This window comes from Culex pipiens, chromosome 1 (genome assembly GCF_016801865.2).
Source record: "Culex pipiens pallens isolate TS chromosome 1, TS_CPP_V2, whole genome shotgun sequence".
Lineage (NCBI taxonomy): Eukaryota > Metazoa > Arthropoda > Insecta > Diptera > Culicidae > Culex > Culex pipiens.
In genome coordinates this window covers 137,306,058-137,324,262 of record NC_068937.1, presented here as the reverse complement: position 1 = coordinate 137,324,262, position 18,205 = coordinate 137,306,058, and the positions used below count along the sequence as shown (strand labels likewise).

The following is an 18,205-nucleotide window of genomic DNA, read 5'->3' as shown; positions in this document are numbered from 1 at the left end:
ATTTTCTGTTGTATTTACACTGCTGCTGCTACTTTTGTTGTCTTTTGATTTGCGGTTTGATTTGCTGCTTGAGAAAAGCTACCAGAGTGTTGGGCAAAGGCTCGTAAGTGTCAAATTGAACAAATTTAGTTGATTTTCGATGATAAATTGTTCAAAGAAGAATTCAAAAGGAACTCCCTTCGAGTAAGCGCATCCGCATTCGCTAATTGGAACGACTGACAGCTGTCAAAAGCACGAAACCACGTGCTTGGAATTCGACGAAAAGTCTGACAACTCAGTTTTGACGTTTGTATGCTTTTTAATTCGAATACGTTCGAATTAGCAAGCATTCGAACTAACGAATCCGCTCTGTACTTATAAGGTTGAAATCAATCAAAACGATTTAAATATGCCAGTGTGAATTTGTGAATAAAAATGCAACACGGAAAGAGCTTACGCAGGATTTTCGGCAGAATCCCCAATTTTTTGCATCGAAATAAACAGTACTGGAAGCTGTGACAGACGAAACATGATAAATATCAGTAAAGGGGAATGATTTTACATGTAATGGTATTTCTCATCGGGTAAAACTATGTTTGAACATTTTTAAAACCCAATTTTGTAAGGGTGACGAATAGAGAGAATGCGTAACGTGATTTTCGAATGATCCCACATTGTTTACATCTACAAAGTAGGAGGCTGTTCAAGCACAAGCATGACTTTTTTCTTACTGGTAAATGAGCTGTTTTGTGGTATTTGTTTTATTTTGTCACATTTGACATTTTTTTGCTGGAAAATTGTGTGTTTTCAAGTTTCGATCAGTAAAAAAGGGGTTTTTTTTCTTTTTTACGGGTGTTGAAGATGTCGCAGATAAGTTCCCTGACAGATTTTGGAATCTTGCAGCTCTTCCTGATCCAGCGAAAAAACATCGCTTATTCTAGCAAAGCTGATCCAACAAACAGAGAAACTTTTTACCAGTAGTTTTTTTAATAATTTTAATGATCGATAACAATACTTGCTTCTTTTGGCGAACAGTAAATTGGTTCCACTTTGACAGTTCAAAATTGAGGCCGTTTTGCGAACCACTATTCAGCACCCAGGTGTTAACAAGTTGGCAAACAAATTTCCCCTTCACAGTACTGTTTCTAGGTTTTTGTTTACTTTAGCGTTGGAATTGCCGACTTTTTTGATTAGTCAGCACTATTTGAACATTGAGGTTAAATTGAGTGATCAACTCCACAAAAATGATGCTTCTATTTTTCCATAAACTTTTTGAGTTCTGTCAATAAAACTGAGATGAGCATGATGACAAATGTCACTTCTGAAAAAAGCATGAAAATTGCTAGATTTTGTGCTGTCAGATATTTTTGGCAGTAATTAGCGAAAATAAAATAAGTTGAATCAGCGACTTGTTTTTACAAATACCAGGAAAATCTTTCAACCAATATAGCGATGGATGCCCTTTCCGTGCATCCTTCTAATTCTTCATGTAAGCTTTCATTGACGTTAGACATCTTTCAATTTTTATTTGCTTGATATAAAAATATATAATAAATATGGTCTTGTTTGAGGTTATGAATGCAAATTTGAAACATCAAATCACTAGAATTAACTGTAAAAGTAGTTTAAAGGGTTGTTATATAATATTCATTAAAAGCTCAAATCAATTTCAATAGTCACAGTTGGGTGCCATCTGAGGCCATACTGTGCTTTGGATCGCGCAAGGAATCTCCGGTTATTTGGCATTTGATTTCACCCTATTACCTTAATCGCTTTGAGAAGGTATGGCGGATATTTTCTCCCGAAAAAATGGTAAGGGATGCGAATTTTGAACGTTACTTTCAGAATAGAAAATAATTGACAATTTTTTCAGTTTTAATCTAGTTTTTCATCGTCACTGAAAAAAATTGTCTCATATTTGACAGAGCTTGTCAGCTATCATCATCGAACAGATCGTTGACAGCGCCGTCATTTGTATGCGACCGTCAGTAGACACACACAAAGTTGACACAAAAGAATGCCGAGCTCAACACTCATAAAGCCGGCTGAGACGACGGCACATGCATTCTCTTTCTCCGTTTTCCTATGTCATTCTCGTTTGTGTGGTGACAGCAATCATTTGAATGCAGTGATGGGCCAAGTGATTGCTCTGCGCGATGTGTGTGTGAGTGACTTTGCGTTGCGCTCATTTTTCGGATGGTTGTGAGCAGATTACCGAAGTCTGGCGGACGTAAACAACTTTCGAAACTTATTTGACACTTACGTAACATTGCCACTCATAGTAAAAAACAGACGCTGTGAGCAATGGTCCAATCGCAGTAGTCTAGGAGATTTATCTCTCAGACTGCCAAGTATTTTTGCTAGTGCTTTGTGAAAATTCGCGTCCAGCGCTTGCTTGGATGCACGCGTGGTTGGCATGTTTATGTTTCTTTGTTTTTCCTTTGATTAGTTTGCAACATGTTTAACCAACTAACTCGCCCTACTCACTCTCTTTCTTTTTTCTTCTCTCGCTAAAAAACGTCCTAATAATATCATTGTTTTACTTAGCCGCGGGGGGGCGGGGGGAAGTGGTTCGCTTCTGCCGCCCCAATTTAGTCTAGGTTGCTAAGCTTGCTGCGATTCCTCAACTGCTGCGATTCGTTTATCAATATAATTGTGTGTTAGTGTGCGTAGGTTTGGTTTTTAAATGTTAGTTTAGTTTAGTTTTTTGTTGATAACTCTTTTTTTTTTGGGGGTGCGATTAACTCAGCTCCAGCAACGAAACGGTTCAACTCAACTGGTATATATTTATTTGTATGGTTGTGTGTGTTTGTGTTAGTGTTTTTTTTTGTTTTCGTGTTTGTGCACAGTTTTTTTCGCTTTCTTTAGATTTGCGCGACTTTCGCGACTGAAACTGATAATTAGTAGAATATTTCACCTACCACACCACGATCGCCTGTCTAATTTTACCTCTTTCACTATGTATATATAAAGATATGGTTGCCTCCTTTCAAAAAATCTGGGAGTGATTTTCAATAATGTTTTTTTTTTGCCGCATTTGCGCTCGCGCCCCGTTTCGTCCACGTTTCTGTTTACATTTTAATGTTTTCTGTGTGTGTGTTTTTTTTTTAATTTTCGTTAGAAGACTTGTTTACATGGCTTGCTTCGATTTGGATCTTCCGTTCGCTTGCTGTGTTTTCTAAGGGTACGGAAAAGAGAGTGTCAACGTCTACTGCGCAACGCACTACAAGCTGGGAACACTGGGTTTAAAGGGGGGAAAACGGGACGGCCTACCTTGTGTTGTGATGATTTGCGTCTATAAACATACAAAATGGTTGAATTTGTGTCAAAACCAAACACGATTCGCCTGTCAAAACAGACAGAACGGAACAAACACTACGGCACTACGAACGGCTACAGTTTGCGCGAATCGTTTTGAGAGAGAGTTTTTTTTTCCTCTTTTTTCCAGCTGTCAAAAGTAGCAATGTGAGCGGGCGGAAAAGGGGAGGAAGAGGTTCAGGGTTAGGAAAAGGGGATTCAGCACTAACATCGCTCCCTAGAGAAACGAATAAACGAAACGGTCGCCATTTTGCTTTCCACCATCACTGTTGTTGTTGTTGTTTTGAAGAACGGGTTGTGAAAAAAGAAATACACTAAAATCATGTGCGCGCGCGTGCGCGGCCTACTACGAGTCGTTTCTACGAGTTTTGCTTTCTTTGCTTAGTTTGCTTTTGACTACTTTCAACATAGCTTTGGGTTAGTTTTGATTAGTGTGTGTGTGTGTGGGTGAGAGTGTGTACGTGTGTGTGTTTGCTCTTGCTTTAGTTATATACTTGTTTTTTGTTCGATAATTGTAGTTCAAGTTACTATATGCTTTAAACATATGTTGGTTGTTTTGCTTCCATTAGGATTAATTGTTTCTTTGTTTGTTTTTTACTTTCTCTAGGTAATTGCTTCGTGGTTTTATGTGTGTGTGTGTTTTTGTGTTGGGTCGCTCTCTGTGAGTAGGTTAATAATTGTCTATTCACTAACTTGTTTGGTTGCCATTTACTTTCGGCAGAGATCTTTTCCACTCTACTTCGTCTATTGTTTGTCTGAATGTTAGTGTGACAGGTGTGAGTGTGTGTGTGTGAGTAGAAATTGTTTGTCTCTTTCACGAGTATTCGTTTAAAATAATTCCTATCTATGTTGCTTGTTCATTTTGTATATGTATAAGAGTGTCATATCATATTGTTTATTTTCTGCTTCGGAGCCGCGAGCCTGCTCAATCAATTCTTTTCACTAAACTTATTTGGTTAAATATTAGAGTAATTGTTCGCTCCCACCCGCTTTCCATCCTCCGCAGAGGGCTGATATCGCGCTGACTTTGCTCTAATTAAAAGGGGCTGGTTGTCTCTTTTGTTGGCAAAAAAGTAAAGTAGAAAGAAGAAAATCGGTGTAAAATTCCACAAAAATCAAACAACGGGCTGATTGTATCGCGTACGGGGTACTTTGCACTGCTTTTGTTTTTTTTTCTTTTATTTTGACATTTCTGCTGTTTCGCCAGAGTTTCGGACTAAAAGGTAACGTCGAAAAATAATTGCTGTCGTTGTTTTCATTTTCTGTTTTAAAAATCGTCGAAAATATACAGAGACCAAAAACAGTTTGGTACCGAAATTATCAGATTTTCTTTTGGTTGGTAATACTTTAATCGTGATGGCCATTAGTTTTTGGGAATGGGTGAGTGAGTGAGTGCATTCGAGTCGAGGTTGAAATCGATCCAAGTGTGCGCGGGGTTTTGCGGAAATCACAGCACGCCATGACAAATCGCTGTGCGCCGATACGCTTGATGTTTGGGTAACTTTCTGTGTGTGTGTAACTTTGATCACGGGTTGCTTTGTTTTTTTTTTTGTTGTTAATAATCACTCTCTAGATTGGGTTTGCTTTGGACGATTCAGAGCTGTTTGTGTGTGTGAGTCTGTGTTTTGTTGTATGTGAATGATGCTAGTAGTTGTTTCCTTAATTTCTAGTGTTTTTCATCCTCTGCTTCTCTCAGAATAAGATTGATATCAATTGCTGCTTGTTTGCTTGTTTTAAACTTCAATATTTTGTGTTTTTTTCTTCATTTCTTTTATCACTATTTACAAACGTCATTAACTCTACAGCTTTCATTGTTACTATCTAAGTGTGTGTGTGTATTTCTTAACCCCTAATATCAATATATATATATATGCCTTGTGTTTGTGTTTTTTTTGTTTTTTTTTTGCCTTTTTTTCTTTGGTACAAATACCAAAACTGTTTTCTTCTACTTCGCGCAACTCATGTTTTTCTGTTTTGTATTTTGATTTAATACTTGAATGTTATCCAATGCCACCCATTTTCTTTTCAAGTAGATTTAGTTCCGTTCCCTGGCGTTGCCGTCGTCGTCGTCCTCGTCGTCAAAATTTCGGAACGGTTGATGGCGGATGATTTTTTTGTGATTACTTATGGTGATGCTGTTGCTGCGGCTGGGACGGCACACAACCGCACAGGGACGATGGCCATCAAGGGAGCTACACTAACAGGCTGGGCGCCAGCCATTCATCGTCAGCTAACTGGAATGATCGGAAGAAAAAAGGCGGTGGAAATCGGGTCAGAATTTTGCTCTTTTAATTTTATTTTCAAAATGACAAAAAAAAACGAAGGCAAAACATTCTTCAACATTCAACTTTTAATGAAAAAAAGAGATAAATTTGTTTTTTTTTTATTCGCAAATTTTAACATGTCCGGGTTTCATATTTTTTTAAAAATTTGCAATATTCCAGTTTAGAATTTTAAAATGATTTTTCAGATTATTCAATGAAAAAAAACATATATTTTTTTCAATTTATTTTTTTTTCTGAATTTTTGAACTCCTTAATTTTTAAATATTCAAATTTGATTTTTGTTTTGAATTTTCAAAATGTTATTTTTTTTTATTTTCGAAGCTATAGGCTTTAAATCTATAAAAAATATTTTTTAATTTATGAATTTAAGATTCCTTTTTTTTAAGTATGCATAGAAGTTTGCGGTTTCCGAATTTTCAGTTTTCTTTACAAATTTTTAAATATTCAAATTTAAATATTTGTAAATTGCAAACTCTTTCTACTTTTGTTTTTTTTCAAATACTAAATCTTTTGAATTTTATAATTTATTCATTTTAAAATCCCAATTTTTAAAATTTTAGGATTAAAAAATGACAAATTTTCATTTTTTTTATTTTAAAATGTTGTAATGTTCTTATTTTAAACTTTTATTTTTAGAAATATAATTTAATTTTTTGATTTTTGATTTTTTTTCTCGAAATGTTTGGATATCCGAATTTCTATCTTTTTATGATTGAATTTTCGTATTTTAAAATCCAAAATTTGAAACTGTTTTGAATTTTTAAATTTAAATTTACTAATGTTTAACATTTATGGATCATTGGATTTGAAAAGTTCAGAATATTTTAACTTTTATGTTTTTGATTGTCCGAATAAATTTGTTTCATTTTCGAATTTCTGATTTTTTCAAATGAATTTTTGAATTTTAGTTTTTTTTATTTTGATTTTTTTTTAATATTTTAATGGTCAAAATTCTTTTTTTTTCAAAATAAAAAATATAAAATTTACAAGTTTTGATCTTTATTAAAAAAAATATGCTTTAGCATAATATTTTTAAATTTTCGATTTTTTTTCATTTTGAAACATACCTTTTTCCAATTTTTGTATTTTTTAATCAAAATTCAAAAATCTAAAATATTCTAAAAATTAAGAATTGAAAAATTTTAGAATTAAAAATCATAAGCTGAAATTACTGTTAAAAAATATGGCTTTTTTATTATTATTTTGATTGCATATTTCTATTTTTGCATTTTTATATTCTTTAAAAAAAAATCCATGTTTACTAATTTTAAAATTTTATGATTTTTATTATTCAAATTCAAAATTTTAAGTACTTAGTTTTTTTTGAAGTTTTCAACTTTTGCATTTTAGAATTTAAATTTTGGTAATTCCTTAATTAAATAATTTTAGAATTTTTGATACTAAAATTTGTTTTTTTTTTAATTTATTTATTTATTGAGCATGATCGGGCACGTTCGAAAATATATCAAATTTTTGTGAAATTTCAATGTATAGTAAAGCAAGAAGTTTTTGTTTAACTAAAAAAAATTATGATGCCTTAAATGTTAAGAAATTTCTGAATTCTGTTTTGAACACACATAAAATTTCTCAATGGAACATTTTCTAAAGTAACTAAAACGTGATTTGCCCATTTCAACTCACCTGAAACTGCTGCATCGGATAGGCGACCACTCCGGCGGCCTGCGGCAGAGCGCCACCGACTCCGGCCTGCGCCAGCTGCTGTGCCGTGGCCGGAATCTGGGCCTGGGTTGGTACTCCGGGCCACGCTCCGGGCAGTTGCATTCCCATTCTGTAATCGAAGTCGTGCAGTTAGTTTTTGCTCAATTTTCTTTTTTCGCAAATGGTTTATCTTACCCCATGTAGCCCTGCTGGTAGCCGGCAAACTGGCCGTACGTGTAGCCCTGCATGCCCTGCAGGAACTGACCCTGCAGCGGGGCCGCAGCTGGGGCCGGCGTGGTCGGATAGGTCGGTGCCGGCGGGTACCAGTAACCGGCCACCTGCTGGCCGTACGCCGTGTTGAACGGGAATCCGGCTTGGCTCAGGGCCTGACTGGCCAGCGAGGGCGCGTTGTTCGGATCGCCACTTTCCTTGCCCCACGAGCACTTGACCGTCTGGGCGTTGATCTCCGAGTTGTGGACGGCCACGATGGCGTGGGTCGCCGCCTCCTTTGTTGAAAATCTGTCACAAAATTAAGAGAAAAACGCCCTTCAGAAACCATCCTTCAACCGACAGGACTCAAATAGAACTCACCTCACGAACGCGTAGCCCTTGTCCTTGAACACGCGAATCTCCTGGATGGTTCCGAACGGCGAGAACGTCTTCTGCAGGATCTCCTCGCTCAGGCCACCGGCCAGGGTGCCGCCGACGCCGCCGCAGTACACGGTGCAGTTGGTCGGGCTGCTCTGGTTGTACACCTCGTCGAAGGTGAGCGGTTTGGCGTTCACTGAAAAGGGGGCGTTCATTTCGGGGGGTTAGTTTGATTTGGTTTATTTTTTCGAGTTGCGTTTTGAAGAAATTTTGCTTAGAGAAAAAAAAATGTCATTGAGCGAAAATGTGAGACGTTGGAAAAAAGGACTTCAAAATTAATTTAATTAGAAAATTACGCCAATGAAAGTATACGTTTAGCATGTGTTTTCATTGCACTTTCACTGGAGCAGATGTTGAAGGAGGAAGATTTACTAGTATTTTAAGAAAACGAATTGGTAAACTAGACTTGATAAAAAGTAACAAATTTCTCTTACAAGCCTCGAAAGCAGCAAGTCATAGCTTTGCTTTTGGTTGATTGTTTGTCAAAAGCGCCTTTTGCGTGATCTTTGTTCCTAACTGTTGAGCTTATTGGCAAGAAATTTGAGTTTAAATCTTTTTTGTATGTGTATCAGGGGATTCTTTGTTATTGTTTTAAATTGTTTGCTTGGAGAAATCACCTCGGGCCAGAGTTGAATTACAGTCTTGAAATCAAAAAAATCACACTGTACGGTGGTCCAATTTTCACAATTAAGTGAAAATATAACTTTCCAAATAATTAAAGAAGCAAAGATTTGTTTAAAATATAACGGTCAGCTTTTCGTCTAGTTTTGATTCAGATTCATAAAATCTGTCTAGCCAAAAAAAAGTCAAGTCAATAAAATTTCATTTTTGCAATTCCGTCGTGAAACTACTTACTTTTCCTGTCATTCTTGAACGACGAAATAGCCTACTTTTCTGTACCAAAAATAACAGAATCGAATAGCAACACTTTTCAAAATAAATGCTGAAAAGTTCTACTTTTCAGCACTCAAATGGGTGCTGAAAAGTCAAACTTTTCAGCACTTGTTTCGAAAAGTAACACTTTTCAACATTTTTTTGATTTAAACGATTTATTGACAAAATACATGAAAATTTGACATAAAATTTCACTCAGTGTGTGTGTTTTTGGAATTGCAAAAAATGTTGTATGGAACTCGTTGCAAAACTTGATTTTTTCACCACTCTTCGTATTTATCCAACTCGGTGAACCTCGTTGGATAAATGTACGACTCGTGCTGAAAAAATCCTCTTTTTGCAACTTGTTGCATAAACTACTATTAGCATTTCTCGCCTTCTGCGATAAAAAAATAGATTTTTGCATTCTCCAAATGATGCTTGAAAAACTTGTGATCTTTGATAAATTATCCTATAAATTTCTAATTATTTGAAGGAAATGCGAACGTTACAAAAATTGGCGCAAATATTCCGAACATTCTTGGGCCGGTTCTGAAAGTAGTTATTATTAAGGAACAAGATAATTCAAAAATTTAAATTTTCAAAACTAGCCTATAATCACATATGTGGAACTTTAGGTTAAAAAACGGGGACAGTACAGGTGCTGCCTCTCGCGGTGGAGAGCTGCAACTTTTCTACCAGTTTTTATGGCAGTTTTGCACCGATGGGTCGTCTATAGTTAACAAACATTAAATTTTTTCTAGATGTATTCTTAGACTGAATTTTCAGTATTCAAGAAATAGTCTAGCGTGCCGTCACGGTCTTACAGACCCCCTCCCCCTCTTGTCATACATTGTCACGTTTGTGACAACCCCCTCCCTACTATAGCGTGACGTATTTTATGGATGACGCCTTGCCGTGATTGCAAACAAGTTTTCCAGGCAGCAGCAACATAATTTCAGAGCATCGTTCCGCCAAACCTGGTTATGTTTTTCTTGTACTGATAGCCGATTATAATGGTTGATTTTAATGTGCCTTTTGTGCCTTGGACAATCTGTTACAAGGTATCATTGTCAAGTAGATTCTAATAATTGCCAGTAGATGTAACTAATTAGTAAACCTTATTTTAATTTGAACTGTTCTCACTTGATGATCATAACTTTGCTTTAATTATATTTTTCTGCTGTAATAAAATCTAATAATAAAATCTCATAATAACACTCATATAGTGCAAAACATAACTTGAGATGTTTTTGATAATAATACTGTAACAATATGTAACCTATGTGTTTTTCTTTTACTTCTTACTAACTTAAAACCAAATTTTAATTGTCTGGTAAGTTTCCCTATATTCAACATTTTCAAAAGTTACTCATATGACAACATCCCATTTTTCGTTCAATTTTTAAATTAATATTTTGTTTTACAAAATTTAGTTGATTTGCATAATGTCATTTAATCGTAAACAGATACCGGCTACATGAAATATGTATTGACCCCTCGTCCGATCAAAACTGGTATACTGAGAAGATGCCTCAAGTAAACAAAATCGCAGCATGCTATGATTTGAATTTTCATTTTTCTTCTCGCGCGCCTCTCGTGCCAGCCGTTTGTTTTTGCAATTTATCTACTTTTCATGCTCCAAAATGCCGGAAAAATCCGTGCAGTTAAAAATTGCATGTTCAATAATCATTCTATTCCTTTAGGAGCAGGTATTTAGCTAGTGCTGGTAAAATGGCTTGAATTCTGTGACATCGAACAAAAATAAGGGAGGTCGTCTTCCTCCAATCCCCCATTCGCCACATCAAAATCTGCTCCTTTCCTTTTTAAAACCACGATTTTATCAACCCATCAGTGAAATAACGAGGGTGAGCAAGCTTTAACTTATGAAGAAGAGCATACAAAATGAAGTGTTGGCAAAGAAATCGCGCTACTAAAGCAACATAATCTCCACAAGTCGATCATGTTTGGAAACATTACTTGAATTACGCAGAATTGATAGATAAAACAAAAACAAGGTCTGTCTGTCAATCTGCGAGTGGTATAAGAGATTCAAATTTTTTGCTGAGTAGGCTGTGACTAGCTTGGACAAATTTTCGCTATACCAGCGACAGAGCTCAACAATCGTCCCACTTTTTGGGCTTGTTTTTAAAAATGTATGGAGTTCCAACCATGTGCTATAATTTTTAGTATGGTCTAACAAATCATCTTCCCATCGCTATTTGATTTTGTTTTTAAAAATGCAGGCCTGAAAGTGACAGAGGGAAAAATTATTAGAACAACCCTAAAAAATATTTTTAAATTTAACAGTTTTATTGTAGCTTTCAAGAGAAGCGTCCAAAAGTTTTAACTTAAAAAATTCTGCTTATGTTGCTTGAGTCCGGATTGATCTGAATATTTCTAGAGTTTTTTTAAGTCCAATATACAAAATTTTCTTTTGCTTTTTAGTGTTTTTGAACACCCCTGACAATAACACCCAATAAGAAATGAATAAAAATAAAACTCCAGATTTGTTTTCTGAACTATCAATTTTCAATCAAAGTAGACGTCTCTAGTCAACGAAATCCATGAACTATGCGGCAACTAAGATCCGCCTTGTGGACAGTTGCTCCAACAAAGAAAACGTTTTTGTATGCGATTGCTTATTTCCCCCATCTCCTTAAAGTGTTTACGTTGTTTATGGTTGACTCCCTTGCAAAATCTTTAATTCTACAGCACAGAAAAATTCAAATTTTAAAAATTTGAAAGATTATTTCGTCGCTGTCGTGCTAACTTGTCGTATGTCGATTTTGGGCCAAATTGAGAAAAGAACGCTATTTTGTACAGCTCACAATGTCTCACGTGTTGACTTTCGAGCAGTTCTCTACGAAATCCGAGCTTCCGTGGCCGTGAGGTTACGGGTTTCGCCTTGTAAGCGGAAGGTGATGGGTTCGATTCCTGTCTGGCTCGGCAAAGTCAGATCCCTTCAAAGGGCAAATCTGCTCACTGGGAATACTGACCGGTAGGGGATGATTTTCGACTAACGGCGTACTGGGTTTCCAATCCAGAGGTCGTGAGTTTGATTCTCGAACCGGGATGATGAAGTTTTTTTTAAAAATAAAATCGATCTTTTTTTTTGAATTTTAATTTTTGTATTTTTTAATCCGGCTGAAACTTTTTTGGTGCCTTCGGTATGCCCAAAGAAGCCATTTTGCATCATTAGTTTGTCCATATAATTTTTCATACAAATTTGGCAGCTGTCCATACAAAAATGATATATGAAAATTCAAAAATCTGTATCTTTTGAAGGCACATGTTTGCCCACCTTTGAAAAAAATATTTTTGTAAAGCTGAGAAAATTCTCTATATTTTGCATTTTTGAACTTTGTTGATACGACCCTTAGTTGCTGAGATATTGGCATGCAAAAGTTTAAAAAGCAGGAAAATTGATGTTTTTTAAGTCTCACCCAAACAACCCACCATTTTCTAACGTCGATATCTCAGCAACTAATAGTCCGATTTTCAATGTTAAAACATTCGTGAAATTTTCCGATCTTTCCGAAAGGAAAAAATAAAAAAAAATTAAAAATAGTGTTTTTTTGCAAATCAAGTTTTAGTGACAAAAAGTTAAATTAAAAATCACCATTTTTTTACCGTGTATCATTTTTTTCAGTGTTGTCCTTATCCATACCTACAACTTTCCCAAAGAAACCAAATCGATCAAAAAATTCCTTCAAAAGATACAGATTTTTGAATTTTCATACATCATTTTTGTATGGACAGCTGCCAAATTTGTATAGAAAATTATATGGACAAACTAATGATGCAAAATGGCATCTTTGGGCATACCGAAGGCACCAAAAGAGTTTCAGCCGGATTAAAAAAATACAAAAATTAAAATTAAAGAAAAAAGGCCGATTCCGTAGAGAACTGCTCAGCTTTCATAAGAAGCGTCTAAAAGTTTTAACTTAAAGAATTGTGCTTATGCTGCTTGAGTCCGGATTGATCTGAATACTTCTAGAGTTTTTTTTAAAGTCCTATATACATTTTTTTTTGCTTTTTAGTCCCTGACAATAACACCCAATAAGAAATAAATAAAAATAAAATTCCAGATCTGTTTTTTCAACCATCAATTTTCAATCAAAGTAGTCAACGAAATCCATGTCGATTTATTTATTTTTGTTATTTTGACATTTTCTGAAGATTTGATTTTTGTTGTTGTAGAATTGTTTGAAAATTTGTTTAAAACCACATACAGTTCAGACTCGATTTTACGTCAGCTCAATCACCATATCCATTTTGGCCTAAGCCATATGGATTAGAGGCGGGTTTTCCTTCTGTCAAAAAATATGTTTTTCAAATAATTAAATTTATCTCAAAGCGTTTGTTGGTCCAGAAAAAAACCCCGTGAAATTTGCCCGGAAATAGGTAAATTTTAACTTTTCAGAAAATCCCGTGTTAAAATCCTGCTTTCGTGTCAATTATTTTTTGACAGCTGGAAAACCAGTCTTAACTTATCTAGTCAATGTGCCTTGATTTTGGCCGCCATCTTGGAGGTCGTACAATACAGATAATTTAGCAGCCTGCTTTGAGTCGTATTTGAGCCTAAGAATCAAAATTTAAACGTATTTCTTTTTGTGGTTTGATTATCCGAAATGACTTTTTTTTTGCGATGGCTTCGGAAATTTGAGCCTGGACATTAATGCACATACAGTGTGTATATTATACACATCTTTTCGAAAATCTTTTATGACAGTAATTGGAAGTTATTTGGAATTTCAATGGAGACGCATGATATTTCATGCTTTAGTCTGGATATATGGCGCATCCATAAATTTATTAAGTCATTATATATTTTTTTAAATGTTCACGAAACAACATGCTGACCAATTATCTTACAAAGTTTCATCAAGCCAAAGGAATGAGGAAGGCATTTTCTACCAGTCACACGTACTTGAACCACATCGATAGAAAAAGGCACACGCACACACAGACATACACACGGACAAACACAGAAAGAGACAAAGAGAGAGATTGAGAAAGGGGTAGAGATAGTAACATCAATTACGGTTAATCTATATGTACAACAAATCTCCCACCCCCCCGTGCGCGAATCACCACAATCAGGTTGTTATTGTTTTATTCATTTTTTACGCGATTTCAGCCGGCGTCGTCGTCGTCGTCGTCGAATTGGTTAGGAAATTATGCCTTAATAGGATGATTAAATAAAGTAGAGTAGGAAAAAAACGAAAAAGGAAAATTCAAAGGGGCAATTGAGCAATTTGAGAAAGGAAAAAGTGGAAAGCAATACAAAGTAGCAGCGAATGAAAGGTAAGTTGGAATTAAATTAAATTGGAAGGAAAAACTTTGTAGGTATTTTAATTAATGTGAGGTAAGAGATCGATTTAAAATGAAAGAAAAAGACAGACAAAGATAAAGAGATAGAGAGAGAGAGAGAGAGATAGTGAGTGAGTGAGCGGTAACATGCACCGTTAAACTTACATAAAGCATTATTCTGGCCGCGCGCAGGTAAAGAGGTCTACGGATTTTTGTTTTTCTAGGTTTTTGATTGATTTTTTGTTTGTTTTCGATTTGAAATTGTTTGAATGTGTGTGGTGGATTCAACTGAAGCAGTTAAGCTCTACTGCAAAAAGGCGTGGGTAACATAAACAATGTCAGAATTAGTTTTAGTATTCTTCCTCTTATTTTTTTAATTTAATTGTTGTTTTTAATTGTTTGGGGGAAAATTGTATTTAGACACAATTCGGGGACAGACACAAAGTCACAACGTACACACATATAAAAGATAGAGAAGAGAAGGGGGAAATGGTTAAGCAAAACAAGTCAGTGTTTTAATTTATTCACCACAGACTAACAAAACGAGGGGGAGCAAATTTCACCGAAACTCGCATAAAACGATTGCATCAAACTCGAAACTGGGGAACACTTGATTTTTTCTAATAAATTTCCCCCGCATCTCTCCGCCATTGCCAGCGGAGTGTCAAGTTGGGAAACATGGCCCGTAGAAAGAAAAAAAAAAGACATGGAAGGGATTCCGAAAATGTTACCCCGATGAATAGCTGTCGTCCACAAAACGTACACACAAACACACACACACAAGTACACATTTCTCACGAAGATAGATTGACAGAGACAAACAGACATGGAAGCGAAACGGAAGGACGACACTCGACTTTTTTTTGTTTGGGGTGGGGGTCGAAAGTGGACAGAGAAAGAGAGTTACATCAACAAGATTTATGTGTAGTTCTGAATTTTGCATGAAGTGCACACATACAAACACACACACAAATGTGATCGTCTTTACTTTGAAGGGTTTTTTCGGGAGGAAGGGGGGGGGGGGGGAAACGATAGTTGGTAGTTGTTGTTGATTTTGTTGATGGAGACACATGGAATAAAAGTCCTTTTTTCACTGGGTTTTTTGTTGTTGTGGAGCTTGGAGATCACTTGGAGCACAATGGATCGTCACACACACACACACACGGGGTTGTAAATCCCACTCACAAAACACACACTCACACAAGGACGGAAGGCTGGTTGGAGCTGGTTGCTGGGTGGCAATAGAGAGCAATTATTTGAAATTGGAACGGGAGTTCGAGGAGGTCGAGAGCAAGCAATGTGTGCTTTGGGCATTAAAATTTTAACAATGTTACTTTGGTCGTAATGAACTTTATGGAACACAGCATTATTGACCCTGTTTTTGGGAGTTGAACAGTTTGAGAGGCTTGCGTTGTCTCAAATTGAATTGGAGAAATCATAAAAATGTTTTAATTTGAAATTAATGTTTTTAAAATAAAAAAAATGATGCAGGCAGTTATTTTGATATCAGTCAAAAAGTACCACTACCATAAATTTGATTTTTAAAACTATCAATTTGGAGGTATAAATATAAGGAGGTATAAATTTGAGAAATTTTAAGCAAGAGACCGACTTGACTTTATTTGTCCATAAATAAATGCATGCCAGTGATTGATACCATAGGCATTTACATTTACAACAGAAATTTACTGTCATTTGTTTTGGTAGTTTTTCAAGTAATTCAATCATCTAAAAGTTTGTTTGTTTCAGGTTTATCTACTTGACGAATAGTTTTAGTAAAAATTGTATGAAATTTCAACCGTCGACGAGACCAGCAATGTCTTTTGCTGCAAAGCGGAAGATATTTGAATGCAAGTCTCAGCAAATGGACCCATAAAATTTAGTAATCTACAATCTACGTCGGAAGTGGTACCTCATCTAGAACCGGGATCTAGAGTATTTAAAAAGAAGGAACAGGGCTGATTTTTTAAATCTTAGTTACAATGGAATGTAGTTTCTTTTCTGGCCGTTGTTGTCCCTTGCATGAGAAAAAAAAATTGCAGCCAAAACTAAGGCATTCAGCTTATAGGAAATTTCACGGAGATCATTTTGCCTTTTTTAACATTCAATTTATGTCCACGCAAAGCCAAGATATTGGCATTTTAGTGAACAAAAAGTTTCGAATTTTCAAAATTGTTAGTATATAAGCGTTTTTAGCATAAAACATGGGCTACTATGATTACAAACGAGAAGGCATATATTTTGGATATTTTTATTTTGCTCGTTCAAAAACGATATTTGTCAATAACATTTAATGAAAAAACATGAGATTTTCTCACAATGTGACGTAAACGACAAATAATCAAAATTAATTTTGTTAAAGTTCATATCTCCAAGCTGTGGACTTTTTTTTGCCTTACAATCGAATAAAACAAATTCATCTAAATTTTTTTTTCAAAAATAGTTACCCAATAGTTTTATTAACAAATATCGTTTTTGAACGAGCAAAATAAAAATATCCAAAATATATTCCTTCTCGTTTGTAATCATAGTAGCCCATGTATTATGTTAAAAACGCTTATATACAAACAATTTTCAAAATTAGACACTTTTTGTTCACTAAAATGCTAATATCTCGGCTTTGCGTGGACATAAATTGAATGTTAAAAAAAGCAAAATGATCTCCGTAAAATTTCCTATTAGCTGAATGCATTAGTTTTGGCTGCAAATTTTTTTTGGCTCGTTTTGGGGAGTTTTTTTTTAATTTTTTTTAGCTAAAAAATACAAATTTTTCTCCCTAAAACGCCCTGCGATGCTCAAACACAAGCTTTTATGGACCATGTCTGTACAGGAATTTGTTCAGGGGACATTAAACTATAATTTGAAGTCCAAGGCGACTTTAGTATGATTGTTACGCGTATTTCTAAAAAAAACTCGAAAAATGCACTTTTTTCATTCAAGCTCCGCGCGCGAGTTGTAAACCACACTCAAAAAATCTTTCACCACATAGTTGCATGAAAATTCCTGTGGCAGCCAATTTTCGTCCCTAAACAATGTTTCACATGAGTCATGCAACAATCACCATGCATTCAGGTCAACTCTTCTTGATTTTCACGCAGCATACACTCACACAACTAAATGTTACGTGAAATTCATGCCTGAAAATTTGGAGGCGTGGTTTGCAGTCAGCTGCGTGTTGGTTTGCATGATAACCATAGAGTTATCTACGTGCGCATGTATTGCGTGTACGTACACGAAAAAGATTGAGGTTAAATTTTGTACCCGCCAGCAAAACAAATGGTGCGCTAGTGTGCGTGAGATCGGGCTTAGATAGCTCTATGCAACACCCGCATGGAAACTGGTATGGAAAAAATCCATACACCTTTTCATGCGACTTTGTGGTGAAAAGTTTAGTGTGTGTGGGAATGGTTGAGATGCTGCATGAATTTCCTGTCTGAAAATTTTAAGCCGAGCGTGGAAGTCGAAAGAAGTTCAGTTTGCTGCTGATTCTCATCAACTGGGCATGGTTTCAGTTTTTTTTCCGGAGAAACAAAGCCGGAAAATTAGTAACACTGATTGTTATCCGACTCCGATGGCTGTAATTTTATCGAAGGTTGTTCTCTGCGTACAATAGTAAGTATTTGCCTTACAATTTTGTCAAAATTTTGGATTAAATTGAAGTGATTTTATTCTAGGCCACAGAACCAGTAGCTCCAGCACCAAGTCCGGCAAGCAACCGTTGGTGCCATCATCATGCCCGTGCGTAACCTGCAGCCGGAAGGCGATGTCCAGAAGGTCCAGGACATTGAGGTCAGGGAGCCAAGCTATGAAGCAGGTGACGAAGGTGCAGCCGCGTACCGCAGGAGGTGAGGGCACCCGCGAGCAGCAAGTGATGGGCTGGGACCAATTCTGGTACGATGTGTGCATTTTAATTTCCTGCCATAAAAATACGAGTGTATTGCGATTTAAAGTATTGCGATGTGTTTGAAGTTGTGTATAAGCGAACAAAAAAACAGTGATTGTGAAAATAAAAGTTTTGAAGAGCAACTTTTTGTTTTCTTTTGTAATTTCATTCCAATAACAAAAAAAAGAAGAAGAAAATACCCCACCCCCACCTCCCACACTTCGAAAACCATTACAAAATCATT

The 18,205-nt window shown here is 35.8% G+C and overlaps 1 protein-coding gene across 4 annotated transcripts in view; it reads right to left on the bottom strand.

The window, feature by feature from the left end:
* Window positions 1–2,755: 2,755 nt before the first annotated feature.
* Window positions 2,756–18,205, bottom strand: part of LOC120422115 (cytotoxic granule associated RNA binding protein TIA1-like) — a 610,909-nt gene continuing 595,459 nt past the window's right edge. For all 4 annotated transcript variants that reach the window (XM_052711638.1, XM_052711639.1, XM_052711636.1 and 1 more), the window contains 4 exons: window positions 7,833–8,025; window positions 7,437–7,760; window positions 7,224–7,371; window positions 2,756–5,531 (listed from right to left, as the gene is read on the bottom strand). In XM_052711638.1, the coding sequence (XP_052567598.1) occupies window positions 5,490–5,531; window positions 7,224–7,371; window positions 7,437–7,760; window positions 7,833–8,025 (707 nt within the window). In that variant the 3' untranslated portion in view covers window positions 2,756–5,489. The remainder of the gene's footprint in view (window positions 5,532–7,223; window positions 7,372–7,436; window positions 7,761–7,832; window positions 8,026–18,205) is intronic.